This window comes from Apodemus sylvaticus, chromosome 3 (assembly GCF_947179515.1).
Source record: "Apodemus sylvaticus chromosome 3, mApoSyl1.1, whole genome shotgun sequence".
NCBI lineage: Eukaryota > Metazoa > Chordata > Mammalia > Rodentia > Muridae > Apodemus > Apodemus sylvaticus.
In genome coordinates this window covers 56,987,365-57,000,568 of record NC_067474.1, presented here as the reverse complement: position 1 = coordinate 57,000,568, position 13,204 = coordinate 56,987,365, and the positions used below count along the sequence as shown (strand labels likewise).

At 49.3% G+C, this 13,204-nt stretch overlaps 2 protein-coding genes across 2 annotated transcripts; both read left to right on the top strand.

Annotated features, from left to right (window-relative positions):
- Positions 1 to 605: 605 nt before the first annotated feature.
- Positions 606 to 7,291, top strand: Fam221b (family with sequence similarity 221 member B). The gene is made up of 6 exons (XM_052175463.1): positions 606 to 1,521; positions 1,675 to 1,818; positions 6,192 to 6,302; positions 6,475 to 6,672; positions 6,789 to 6,908; positions 7,254 to 7,291. The coding sequence occupies exons 1-6, from the start codon at positions 606 to 608 to the stop codon at positions 7,289 to 7,291; spliced, it is 1,527 nt and encodes a 508-aa protein (XP_052031423.1).
- A 3,484-nt stretch (positions 7,292 to 10,775) lies between these two features.
- On the top strand, positions 10,776 to 13,131 carry Hint2 (histidine triad nucleotide binding protein 2). The gene is made up of 5 exons (XM_052176364.1): positions 10,776 to 10,891; positions 12,263 to 12,403; positions 12,509 to 12,613; positions 12,775 to 12,847; positions 12,947 to 13,131. Exons 1-5 carry the CDS (start codon positions 10,811 to 10,813, stop codon positions 13,036 to 13,038), a joined length of 492 nt encoding a protein of 163 aa, XP_052032324.1. The 5' UTR covers positions 10,776 to 10,810; the 3' UTR covers positions 13,039 to 13,131.
- The last annotated feature ends 73 nt before the right edge of the window (positions 13,132 to 13,204 follow it).

Genomic DNA, 13,204 nt, shown 5'->3' with positions numbered 1-13,204 from the left:
GGGGCATTCAGAAAGCGCCTGGGCTACACAGAAATCTAGCCTGGGCTATAAGGCCTTCAAAAGAAAGAGAGGGGAGAGAGAATTAGGGGGGAACGCAAGTGGATGCAGCCTGTCGCCAGAAGTGACATCAGTGAGATTAAGGGAGGAGGCTGGTATTGCTGGACAAAGGCTATATGTAGTGTGACATTCTCCTGCGCTCTTCGAAGCCAACCCCACTGGGGCACTCCAGAGCTACAATTCCAGGGTCTTAAGACATGCCCCACACTCTGCGCTTGGATTGGCAAAGTAGCTGTGTTGGGGCTCCCTCCTGGGGCACAGTCCTCTGCTACCATCTGCTGATGAGACTCTGACTGCTTCTGTAGCTCTGTCTTTAAATTCCAACTCCCTGCCAACTTATAATAGTATGCCGTGGGGGGTGGGGTACAGGAGAGACCCTCCTAGCACTGCACCCTGAAACTCAGCCTTCTTTCTTCCTTCTAATGTCTTAGGTGCACTAATAATTTTTTTTCCTTATCCTGTACCATCTGTGAGCCCTGGGGCTCTACCTTGACTTGCCGACCCTCGGGCTTCAGCCTAATGGAACCTGTACCTTATTCTGCCACTAGATGGAAGCAAATCAGACCATAGAAGGTCCTCAGGCTACCAAGGATGCAAAAGACCACCCTTCTTTAAAGGACCCTGACCCTGAAGACTTGTACGAGGCCAATACCCATGAAACTCCCTCGCAGCTCTCCGACTCGCAGAAACACTTCCAGCCTCCAGAAGTCCATCTGGAAACATTTACTTCCCTGAATCCTGACACCAAGGGCTCTGAGGACCTCTGGGATCCTTCTGTCTCTGAAACTCTTTTAAAGTCTGGTATCTCTGGTCTTCTTTCCCCATCACCCCAAATATCTCTTCAGTCTGTGACGTCTCTAGAAAAAGCCATCGCTGAAATTCCTTTGGAGGAGCTTGCCTTTGAGACTCTCGTCTCAGAAGTCCAAGAAAAACCTCTTGAGGTCCCATCAAGAGCCAATATCCCTGAGTATGAGACTCTCATCCCCGAAGTCCCAAAAGAACCTCTTGAGGTCTCACCAACAGCCAATATCCCTGAGTATGAGACTCTCATCTCCAAAGTCCCAAAAGAACTTCCTGAGGGCTCACCAACAGCCAATATCCCTGAGTATGAGACTCTCATCACCGAAGTCCAAAAAGAACTTCCTGAGGGCTCACCAACAGCCAATATCCCTGAGTATGAGACTCTCATCCCCAAAGTCCCAAAAGAACCTCTTGAGGGCTCACCAACAACCAGTGTCCCTGAATTCTCCCATGAGCTTACCTCTGATACAATCCCACAGACCCAGGTCCCTGAATCTGAGCACTTTCAAAAGCAGTCCTTTTCAGAACCTTCAACCCAGGCCAAGGAGGACACACCTACAAAAGAGGGGGAAACCGGGGAAGCTGAGCTGACAGTGGGTACTAGTAAGATCACTGCAGCCAAGTCTGCGGTCCACGCAAAGAAGAAGAAGGAGAAAAGAGCTGGTGGTAACTATCCCTACCCCTCCCGGTTCCAATGGCTTTTTCACTACCCTTGACTTACCCAGAAGTGGGGGACTGGGTTACTCTTGCATATGACTCCTCTTAGCCTTAAGGCCCTTCCTCTCCCCTCTGGTCACTCAGCCCCTCCCTTCCCAGGTGCTACAAGCCGCCCAGTGGTCCCTGCTAAGCGGGCAGAGCTGGTGGAAGTAGCTAAGGCAGTGCACAGAGAGCAATCTGATGATCAGGTGAACAATCTTTTCCAATGGGAGAAGAATTCAGCCCTGAAGGCCATCCAGACAGGTGAGCCCAGGTGGCCTTCCAGGGGTCTGTAACAGGCCCATGGACAGCTTCCAATCCAACAGATTGGAATCCAGTCCATGCCTCTTCAGTGTGGAAGTAGCCATGCCACCTGCCTGGAATGGGGGGAGCAGGTGGCCTATCCTGAAAAAAGGGAAGATTTCATATGAGGTCCAAGTAGCAACAGATAGATGTACTAACATAACTAAAGTTGTTACCAACAGAAGAATCGGGGCCAGCCCCAGATACAGCACACTGATAGTCTATACCAGAGCAACCCTAAGGTCCCAGGACCTTGGACAGTTTCTAGGAGCCTTTTCCCCATAGGAATATGTCAAAAATATTTTGGTCCCTTTATTCCACCAAAGACTGTCATTTCTCCATGCCAAATCCATGCACATCAGAGTACCTAAAACCGTTGAGAGGTCCTCTCTATTCAAATTTTCTATACAGACAACGATGACCTTTAAGGATCACCCTGACCTTCTGATCTTTCTACTTCTACCTCCTGAGAGCAGGGGTTGCATGTGTGTGCCACCACAGCTGGCTTGACATGGTGCCGAGGCTTTGAGTATGCTAGACAAGCACACTGCCCACTGAGCTATATCCCCAGTCCATGCAGAACTCCTGATAGTCCTGTGAGTGGAAGCAGCGTCTCTGTAATGGGTGTGGAAATGCACTGTATAAACACAGGGCACACTACATGTAAGCATGTCTACCTGTGTTACTGGGCTTCACAATCTATAAGACTTATTAATCTCAGTCAGAGCCACTCTGATCCTCTGTGATTCTGGACTCCCTAGATGAATTCAGTAGATAGTACTATATTTGCTTGAGCCTTCTACTTCGGCTCATGGTTATGATGGAAATATGTCAACAAGACTAAGATACAAAGACAACTAGAAAATCCTATGCCCTTATCCTCCTTTGTGTAATTTATTCAGCCACACCTCCAGATATGGACCCCTTCATCTCTGTATCCCTATTTTTGGGGGGCAGTTCTGAGACAGGGTTTCTCTGTGTAGCCCTGACTGTTCTGGAACTCACTCTGTAGACCAGCCTGGCCTCCAACGCAAAGATCTGCCTGCCTCTGCCTCCCAAGTGCTGGGATTAAAGGCGTGTACCACTACTGCCTGGCTATCTTTATTATTTTTAAAGTCTCATTTGTTTCTGGGTTTCCACTGATAGTGAAATCTCTATTTAGTTAACATCTACTACTGTTACTTTTTTCTTTTCTTTTCTTTTTTTGCAAATTCAGGTTCTGTCCAGTCCTCTTTGTAGAGACTCTTGTCCACTCCTTACTGTTTAGGATCTCTATATTTCTTCTTGGTTTTAAATGTCTGTTTTCCTGCTTAAACAAACGCTTTGTGCACTTATTCCTACCCTAGGATATCTGAGCTCTGTAACCTTCTAATGTTGAAGATCTTGATTTGAGACTCCCTCAGAATATATGTGATGTGCAAAGAAATGTGAAATGTGAGCTCTTCCTAAGCTCTTTCCACAGTTATTATGTGCCAACTATATCCAAGCACTGAGTTTTAGTTGTGCAAGCAGTGGCACAAGAAAGGCCTCAAGGATAAAACTGCCCCTCAATTGCACAGTTAGACCCTATCTCCAAAAAAAAAAAAATCCCTCAGATAATTTGCACTCTAATAAGCAATGCCAATAAGTAGAATGGCAACTGTAATTTAGTCTAAAAATTGCTATGCTGTGGGTATTGCAGGGACAGAGGAAAGAGGCACCCAGTTTTGGTGCTAGTCTAATAAGCATTAGAAGGAAAGATTGTCAGAGTTAATATCGGTAAGAGGATAAGGAGAGACAGTCAAGCTGGGTGTGCTGATGTCCAGCACTTGGAAGACGGAGGCAGGAGGATCACACCTTTGAGGTTATCGCTACCTATATGGTGAGTTCTCAGCCAGCCTGGACAGCATAACAAAAAGAGCTTATCAAAATAAAAATTTAAGTAAAACGAAAGGATTTGACAGGGCAAGAGATCTTAGAAGACTGTAGTGTTTGGCCTGGTGCAAGAATGTTGGTGGGAGCCCTAGCTCAGCTCTGGAGACACAGAACTGTGTAGGCCTCTTTGTCCCATGGTGATGAGTTATATCCCAAGGGCACCAAAGAATTACTAAGATATCTTGAATAGGACAACAGCAGGCATATTTGTGCTTTTAAATGACCACTCTGGCAGTAGAATGGATGGGAGACGGGGAGAGTGGACACAGGAAGGCCACACTGAGACACCAGTGATATTCAAGAGGGTGCTGGGTGAAGACAAGTGGAGAGGGAGGTTCATGAGACACCAACAAGATAAAGGTAATGACTGGGTCATTGGATGTGTAGAATAAGATAAGAAAGGTTAACTACCTGGAGTGACACTTGGCTTAAGGGTCTGACTGAGCAAACCGAGCACCTGAGACAGCAGGTGTGGGGCACACACAAGCCTGGTGAACTGAGGGCACAAGCTGGAGAGAAGGTTTGAGGTGAAAGCCGGGTATGTGTTTAATGGAACATGCCAGTGAGAATGCAATGGACGGATGGATGGCCCTGTGGGTCTGAAGCCCAGGAGGGGGCTAGGGTGGAAGCATCCTATGTGGAAAGACAGCTGTATGTATGATGGAAACCTTCTAGAAATCAAGAGCTGATGTACAAGCATGGCTACATGGCTGTGCAGAGTCAGAACGACATCCACGATAGCATCCTCGCCTGCCTAGACCACCTCTAACCGGAAGAGAGTTTGGAATCAGAGAACGAAATCCAGAGCCAGAGCCCAGCTTCCCCAATTTAAGGGCATAGAATAGAGTAGGGCAGGACGGGACGGGATGGGACAGGACGGGACAGGATGGGACAGGACAGAATGGGACAGGACAGGACGGGATGGGACAAGACGGGACAGGACGGGACATGGGGAATTCGCTCTAGTCTATATTCATACTCCTCATCTGACTGCCAGATACTGATTCCCACGGTCAGGCACGGACGGGCAAAGCTTTGCGCCTTGGGTTGATGCCGGTTATGCACATCACCCACTCAGCCCCTAGGTTTAGCTTTGGTTGAGTTCAGAATTCCTCTAGTGGAGTCCTGGTTCTGTCCCGTCCATTGTGACCTTGCTCTCTGTGCTCTCGGTCAAACATTCCGGATACAGCAGGGTCCTGGCACTGCAGACCGGACTGCGTCAATCTGGAAGTGGCCAAGCCAAAGGACATACCTGAGCAGGTTTTAGAACCTTGGAACTATGGGTAAGATAAGAGCGCCTGGGCCGAGACACAGAGTTGTGGATGACACCACAGCAGGAACTTGTTCAGTCAGTCAGTCAGGAGATCTATACTCTCTGACATCTCTTTCATGGCAGGATTAGAGATATAGATGAAAATATAGATCCTGCCCTTGTGGGGAAGCTGGGGACAACTTTTACAAGAGGTGTCGTTTCCCTTGAGACCTCTAACAGGCATGGTACTATAGCTATGGCTCCCCCATGGGGACTCAGGTTAGAATCTGGACTAGAAATTGGGATAGTCTCTACTCTCATGAAGAAGGAGGCTGTCCAGCTCTCCTGTCACCTCCGCCTAGCCCTGTCCTTGACTTGTGATAGGACTTGCCCGCAAAGCTGAATTCTTTCAGCCCTCAGAGCCAAAACCAGGGTCTTGGAACCACCTGTTAGTGCCCACATCCAAGGATATGAATCTCCCTTTCCTTCCCAGGTGTCCTTTCCATTCCTCACAACCTAAATTAGTCTGGTCTTCTGGTCATGACTTCTGACGGGCCCCTTTCTCCTGATCTCCAGAGAGCCATCAGCCACCCTTCTCAGAATCATAGAGGGCGTTAGTTACATAACACTAGAACACAGAGGCATCGCAGGGCATCAGCCTGGCCAGTGAGGGGGCGGGCATCCTCCCTCCCTCTTCACACTAGAGCTGGCCAACTTCCAGCCTTTCTCCAGGGTCCTTCACTAGCAATTCTCCTCATGAACCAATCCCCATCACCTACTATCCTCTTGGCCAGTTAGCATATCTCTGGCTCACCGTCGACACTTCAGAAAGGTTGGGCTCTGGCATGGAAAGGGGAGGAGGTAAGAAGCCCTACGGTCACAGGGGCCTCATGGTCGCCTTCAATGTTTTCTATAATCTCCCCGCTCCAAAACTGAAGACCGCCTTCAGTTATTTCTCATAGGCTGGCACAGAGTGGATCCCGGGATGGGAAGGGAACTAATGATTCTTTGAGATAAGAAAATTAAAAAATGAAAGTCTAAGCGCTGGAGGTGAGCAGAGTAAGGTGATGGGTCCCCAACCCCTACTCCAGGGGATCCATCTGAACACTTGTAGGGAGTTTAGGATTTTTTTTCCCTTTTTCAGTATTCCATATTACTCCGTATGTAGGTATCTACATTGGCTGGCGCTGCCCGCACTACTTATGGGACTGTTTCCGGATAGGAGATGAGTCCAAGTGCTTTTGTGGACATTTGTTGAGAGAACACCAGATCATCTCAGGTAGGAAAAAAGTTACCAGATTCTTGCCAAATTTGGAGGGGCTATGGCATTCTGGTCTCTTGAAGGGAGAGACAGGGAGATGAAGGTGAATCGGGGACAGATCCCCATAGAACGGGCAGGCTCTGCCCGGTACTGGTTTCTAACACTCACTCTACCATCTCCGTTCTCCAAGATCTCTCAGTGCCCTGCGGTGTGAGCCAGTGCAGGTGCCTCATGTTTTGTTTTATCCCGTCACGCCCAGAGGAGGTGGGTGAGTTCTGGCTCAAGAAACGGGCCACCTTCGACCCCAAGGCCTGGAGGGCTCAATGTCGCTGTAAACACACTCACGAAGAGCACGCAGCCACCGGAGCTCATCCCTGCAGGCACCGTGGTAACTCTAGTGCTGAGGGGTATCTTGGTGGGGAGAAGGGGTGTGGGGTGAAGACAGGCATGTGGTAAGGAAGAGGTGAGGCGCCATAATTCCTCTCCGGTGTCCTTTTACTCTAGGCTGTTTCTGCAGCTCTTTTGAGTCTAATTTCCTCTGTGCGGCCTGCGACCGGCGCTGGGAGGAGCACGAGACGTTCTTTGAGACTGAGGAGACCAGGCGAAGGGGAAAGAGACCTTATGGTGAGGGAACAACATGGGACAGGAACCATGCCAGCATCTGTAAGCAGAAGGCCAGGCAGAAAGGCTCGCCTGCCCTCTCCCCATTCTCTACAGCCTACCCCACATCCCACATCTGCAGTGCTTTCTGCTGCCAGGAGCAGATTATATGTCTTTTGCAGAGATGCCTGCCCTTCAAGATGTCATCCTCACCACCTCTACCTTGAGGCCCTCCAGAGGCAGGGTGTCTCTGTCCACCCCAGTTCCCACCCTAGATTCCTTGCACTCCTTGACCCAAGCAACCACCATCCTGACCCTACATCTGACCCCCACACCTGACCCTTTCACCTCTGCTCTTCCCTCCTCCAGGAATAAACACCGTCAAGAACTGGCACAGGCCTTTCTGAGCCTGGCTAAGATCAACAATAAAGTGGAAGCCCAAAGAATCTGAGCTGGCTCTCTATGAAACAGGTAGCATCAAGACTCAGTTCAGTCAGCTCTAACTACAAGCAAGAGACAGCACTGAGCCCAGTGAAGGCTGACTCCAGCCATCTTCCTCCTCATGGCTACATTCAAGCTCCTGGCCTTGACACCAGGAGACTGGCTTCAAGAGAGCCAAGAGGAGCGTGAAGAATAGACTAGGCAGTGGTATGTGTTGTAGCTGGGGCTCTGTAAGGCAAAGACACTGAAATTAGTAAGACTTTGGACAGTGGTTCCACATTGCCATAGTGGAGGGAGACAACAAATATTCATGGTTGGGTAAGAAGTAGAGGAAAGAAATCAGACAACACCCAAAGTAGGCTGTAGATCAAGGTAGCGACCTTTTAAGAAGGAACAGGGGCAGCCAGGCAGTGGTGGTATACACCTTTAATCCCAGCACTTGGGAGGCAGAGGCAGGTGGATTTCTGAGTTCGAGGCCAGCCTTGTCTACAGAGTGAGTTCCAGGACAGCCAGGGCTACACAGAGAAACCCTGTCTCAGGAAAAAAAAAAAAAAAAAAAGGAGGAGGAGGAGGAGGAACGGGGGAAAGGCCATATACAAAAGGATCCTGATGGATGCAGAAGAGAGGAGAGATGCTTGGTGAGACAAGATCTCAGGTGTAGAAGGAAGAGGATGAGGTTAAGGCGGAGCTAACAGCACATGCTCTGATGAAGAGACACTTCATTTTTTAGAACACGGAAGTGTGAGCTGCAGGGAGTAGGAGCCTCCTACAAGTTCCCTTCTGATGGCATCGGCATGCCCTGGGAAAGGGAGCGAGTGGATTAGTGGACAGTGGGAGACTGGACAAGAAAGGCAAGCCATGGGGAAGGCTAGTGGATGGAACTGGAGGACACGGGACAAGTGCAGAGTCTAGGGCTCGTGTTGGAGTCGGTTGGAAGTGAGATTCTGGTTAGAGACCAAAGGGAAAGTGTTTAAATCCGTGGGTGCACGTGGGATGCTGCGGAACAGTGAGGAAAAGAAGGCGGAAGACATGGGGCTGAAGAAGTGAAGGAGACGATGCCTCAAACGGAGAAAAGCAACGCCAGAGAGCAGCTGCCAGGCGATGGGAGCCATCAAAGGGATAAGGCATCTTGTCTGAGCTCCAGGAGCAGGTGTGTGGCATGCACTGCGGCACAGGGCCCTCAGAGCAGGCAGCACGGGGCCCGCAGGGCATGCAGATTGCAGAGGGCAGCTGCAGGTGATGACCAGTGTTTAGAATAAGCAGTCCACGCCAGGGTCAGGTTTAAGCCAGGGTCAAAACTGTGAATGTTAGGGAGTGACTGAACTCCATAGGTGATTTTATGGCCACTGGACAGTCTGACACTGGTGGCTCGTGATGCTAGGTTCCCTCCTTGCCAGACAAGTCTCACATCTAGAGCTGAAGGGCAAGGTGACCCTACATTTCCTCAAGTTTAGAAAGGTCATTTGTCTTTACAAAGGAAGGGATGCAGCTTAGATTGCTAGGACCCCAGGACAAAAATCATATGATCACATATCAACCCTGTGAAGAAGAAAGGGTTTTCTAATAATATATGTAAAAAAGATTGTGCTAACTCCAGAAGTTTCTCAGCATTGGTTGTATGTGCTGTGAAAATCATATAAAACTAATTCAATTAATAGAAGAGTTAGCCATTGCAAAGTATATAAACTCCAATAATTTGAAAAACATAACAAGAAGCATGCCGTTTATTACAACATATAAAAAGCTTCAGAACAGTAAAAGACCAAATACTCAACAACTATTGAGTATTTATGTATCAGGCCATGCACAAAAAGCAAAACAGCCTCTAAAGATATAGTAGTAACTTATTATTGCGCCAGACCAGAACTCAACAGGTGGTGAGCATTTAGTGGGCATCATATACTAATGAGCATTAGCATCATATACTAATGTTTTCTGAGACTGAGTCTTGCTGTATAGACCAGACTGGCCTGAAAATCATGAGTGATCCTCCTGCCTCTGCTGCTTAAGGGAAGTACTATGTTATTTCAAAACATGAAGCAGAAATGGGGAAATGGCTCAGTGCTTGCTGCTCTTGTAGAGGAAACTTGGTTCACATCTGGAGGCTCACACCACCTGTATGTAGCTCCTGCTCTCAGGAATCTCTGGCACCCTCTTCTGGCCTCTACAGACACCCACATGGGCTTGCACATACACCCACACATATGCATACAAATCTTCAAGGACTGGTGAGATGGCTAAGCAGTTAAGGGCATATCCTGAACTTGGAGAGCACTGGAATTCAGCTACCAGCACCTACATCAGGTGGTTCCCAACAGCCTGTAACTCCAGCTCCAGCACATCCATATGCACATAACCCACAGGCAGGCACACACACAATTTTTGTAATATATACACAATGCTGTAAAATGTATACTGGACTGGAGCAGTGGCTCAGCCGGTAAGAACACTGACTGTGGATCCTAATCCCAGTCACTGCTTGATGGCTCATAGCTGTCCAAACTCTTACTTTGTGTGTTTTGGGGCTGGAGAGATGGCTTAGCAGTTAAGAGCACTGACTGCTCTATTAGAGGTCCTGAGTTCAATTCCCAGCAACCACATGGTGGCTCACAACCATCTAAAATGGGATCTGATGCCCTCTTCTGGTGTATCTGAAGACAGCTACAGTGTACTCATATATATATATATATATATATATATATATATATATATATATATATATATATTCTTAATTGTATACAATCAAACCTGCCTCACTGAAAATGCTGGGCACAGAGATAACGGCACCACACACCACTAATGGAGTGGAGAAAAGAATATAATGCATAGTATAGCATACATCCTCACCCGTTTAAGAAAAATATATGCCCTGAAAACTGATGTAAGTGGGAGCAAGAACATGAAAAAAATGATCCCGATTTTTAAAAGATATTTTCATACAACATGTTTTAAATCTTTGGAGTGGTCCAAAGGCTGAAATTGTTACGAAAAGATTATGTACCTATCCTACAGAATAAAAAGACCAGGTCCCAGTTCACAGCCCCGCCCATGTGACTTCGGGAGCCAATAAACACGGAATGTCCTTAGAACCCCGCCCTCCTGCCCATTGCAGAGACGGGTCTGCACTACTACGTCTTTTGTGCAGCAGGTGGCGAGGCCCCGCCCTCTGCCCCACCAGTTGGGACCAGAGCTGAAAGGAACACGAGTAAGTCCCACCCATTCAGGAACCACAACCTATGCTTGGTCAAGGTGGTGAACCTGAGTCCATTAGGAAAATATCCCACCCCCAGGTTTCGTCCTTCCAATGGAATGGGAACGTATCTCAGAGTGAAACTGCGTAGGGACCCAATGGAAAAAGAATTTTCACGCTACCAAACAAAAATTGGCCCTGCGTTCGCAGAGGCAGCCAATGAATGCACAACGGGACCCGCCCCCAGCAGGCCACGGCCAATGGGGCTGCGCCTGCAGGCGACACGCTCGGGAAGATGGCTGCCGCTGTGCTGCTGGCCGTGGGTTTGCGCGCTGCGCACAGAACCCTGGCGGCCGCGGGGTCCCGGGGGGCGCAGGTGAGAAGCAGCCAGAGGGACGAGGGGTCTTGCAGGGACTGGCGCGTTCCGGAGCCGACACACGCGGCACCCATCCCCCACCCGCACCCCCGGAGCCACTGCCTCTACCAAGGGTCAAATTCAGGGAGTCTGCGGGCAGGTCCGACGCCAGTCCGTGAGAGATGCGATCTGGCTGCGACCGCTTCCGGGAACAGTCGGGGTCTCGGTTGAGATGGAGCGGGTGCTGCTGTCCGGGAGCCTGCTCCTTGCAGGAAGTGAGTGCTCCCTTCTGGGAGCTATCCGATTGTCTTCCTGGGATCTCTGACCCTATAATGTGCACCAGTTTTGCTCCTCCATCTTCTACATGCAGCAGCGATTTAATTTACCTCACTGTTTCGCTTCAGTGTAACGCACTGACTCCAGCCCTCTCTGAATCGGTGGGAAACTGGGATATTCCTACCTCCTCTCCCCTCTGGTACAGCCTAGTTAACTTAGCTGAACCCTTACGTAACTCAGCTGATTCACATGACTGGAATTAAAAATCCAGCATAGAAGCCGAGCATAGTGGCACATTCCTATAATCCCGGCATTTGGGAGACTGAGGCAGCAGAATTACCAGGACTTTGTCAGCTTGGCCTGCAACAGCAGCAAAGCTTCACAGTAAGATTTGACAAAGAACGAGAGATCAGCCAGTGTCAGAGCAAATACATTAAAGCAAGTAGCGAGGCTTAAAGATCGGAAGACACATAATAGAAATACGCATAGTAGAAATACGCATAGTAGAAATATGCATAGTAGAAATACGCATAGTAGAAATACGTAAAAAAAAAAAAACGGTAAAGAACTTCAACCCTCTTAGGATGGGATTCAAACCATGCTTTGAAGTTAGGAACGTTGATCTGATGTATTCAAGAGCAGCATTGGAACTGAGGCCTCAGTGTTCTTTTGCTCGCTTTGGGGGGACAGTGTCTTATGTAGCCCACACCAGCCTAGAGTTTCTATGTAGCAGACCCTCCCACCTCCCCGTCCTAGGTGCTGGAATCACAGAGGTACAGCTCCACAGCCAGATGGAGACCTCGCTCTTGAACCTGCTATCCTGGGTCTTTTACCTGGATGGTGCTAGATTTCTTAGGCACCGTTACAGGAACCAGTTGCACTCCCAAATCCTACATAGGAATCACCTCGTGTTCTGGAACCAGGTCCACCATCCCCTGGCCAAGCCTTCAGACTCTGAAATTCAGGAATTTTTCCCTGGAGTGGAAGCTACTAATAGGTTCTTAGAAAAATGACGTTAGTAACACTCTCAGAACCCAGCTTCTTCCAACCCCAGTTAAGGGTGTGGGGAAATTACTGCCAGCTCTCTCCCTTGGGGTCACCTGCCCCACCCCTCAGGTCCGAGGAAATGCAGGGGCGTCCGACGGGAGTGAAGTGGCCAAGGCCCAGAAAGCAGCTCCTGGTGGAGCATCGCCAACCATCTTCTCCCGGATTTTGGACCGAAGCGTCCCAGCTGACATTCTATATGAAGATCAGCAGGTGGGGGTCCCCTTAGGGCCCACCCCTCTTGTGAATGGCATGGGTGCAATGGCACTTGATGGCCTGATGAAGTAACACCAATCTCTCACCTGTCGCTGCTCCCAGTGCCTAGTGTTCCGTGATGTCGCCCCTCAGGCTCCTGTGCACTTTCTGGTCATTCCTAGAAAGCCCATTCCTCGAATTAGCCAGGCTGAAGAAGCCGACCAGCAGGTGAGGAAAATAGGGGCGACCAGCAGGTGAGGAAAATAGGGGCGGGGGAGGTGGCTAGGGGGAAGGTGGGGGGAGGGGCTTGTCTGGGAGGAGCCCTGGATTAAGCTAGAGGTTTGGCTCCTGTGGGGAGAGCCACCTCTGCCTCTGCCCTCTCCCCGTAGCTTCTAGGACACTTACTCCTTGTGGCCAAGAAGATAGCACAGGCTGAGGGTCTGAAAGACGGGTACCGACTTGGTGAGCGGCTTTTGTCCTTGAGTCCCTGTTACTCGGTGTGATCTCTCTTTTCTTGACCTCTCCCGTGACCCTGACCCCTAACCTCAAGCTCTGTTTCAGTGGTTAACGATGGCAAGATGGGCGCACAATCCGTGTATCACCTGCACATTCACGTCCTTGGCGGCCGACAGCTGCAGTGGCCACCTGGCTAAGCCTGCGAGCCGGTCAAGGACCACAGGCCTGGGTGCTTGGATGGAGAACGGGAAAAGGAATCCTGTGGTGTTAATAAACTTATTCTCCCTCAATTTTGTATCCCTGTCTTAAATGTGTAACAAATTTATACCAAAAAAAGGTGAAAGAAAATTAGTTCTGGGCTAT

Coding starts and splice junctions, on each gene's coding strand:
- Fam221b (XM_052175463.1), top strand. CDS start 606: ATGGAAGCAAATCAGACCATAGAAGGTCCTCAGGCTACCAAGGATGCA. Junction 1,522..1,674: donor GAAGAAGGAGAAAAGAGCTG/GTGGTAACTATC, acceptor CTCCCTTCCCAG/GTGCTACAAGCCGCCCAGTG. Junction 6,673..6,788: donor TCATCCCTGCAGGCACCGTG/GTAACTCTAGTG, acceptor CTTTTACTCTAG/GCTGTTTCTGCAGCTCTTTT.
- Hint2 (XM_052176364.1), top strand. CDS start 10,811: ATGGCTGCCGCTGTGCTGCTGGCCGTGGGTTTGCGCGCTGCGCACAGA. Junction 10,892..12,262: donor CGGGGTCCCGGGGGGCGCAG/GTGAGAAGCAGC, acceptor CCCACCCCTCAG/GTCCGAGGAAATGCAGGGGC. Junction 12,614..12,774: donor CTGAAGAAGCCGACCAGCAG/GTGAGGAAAATA, acceptor CTCTCCCCGTAG/CTTCTAGGACACTTACTCCT.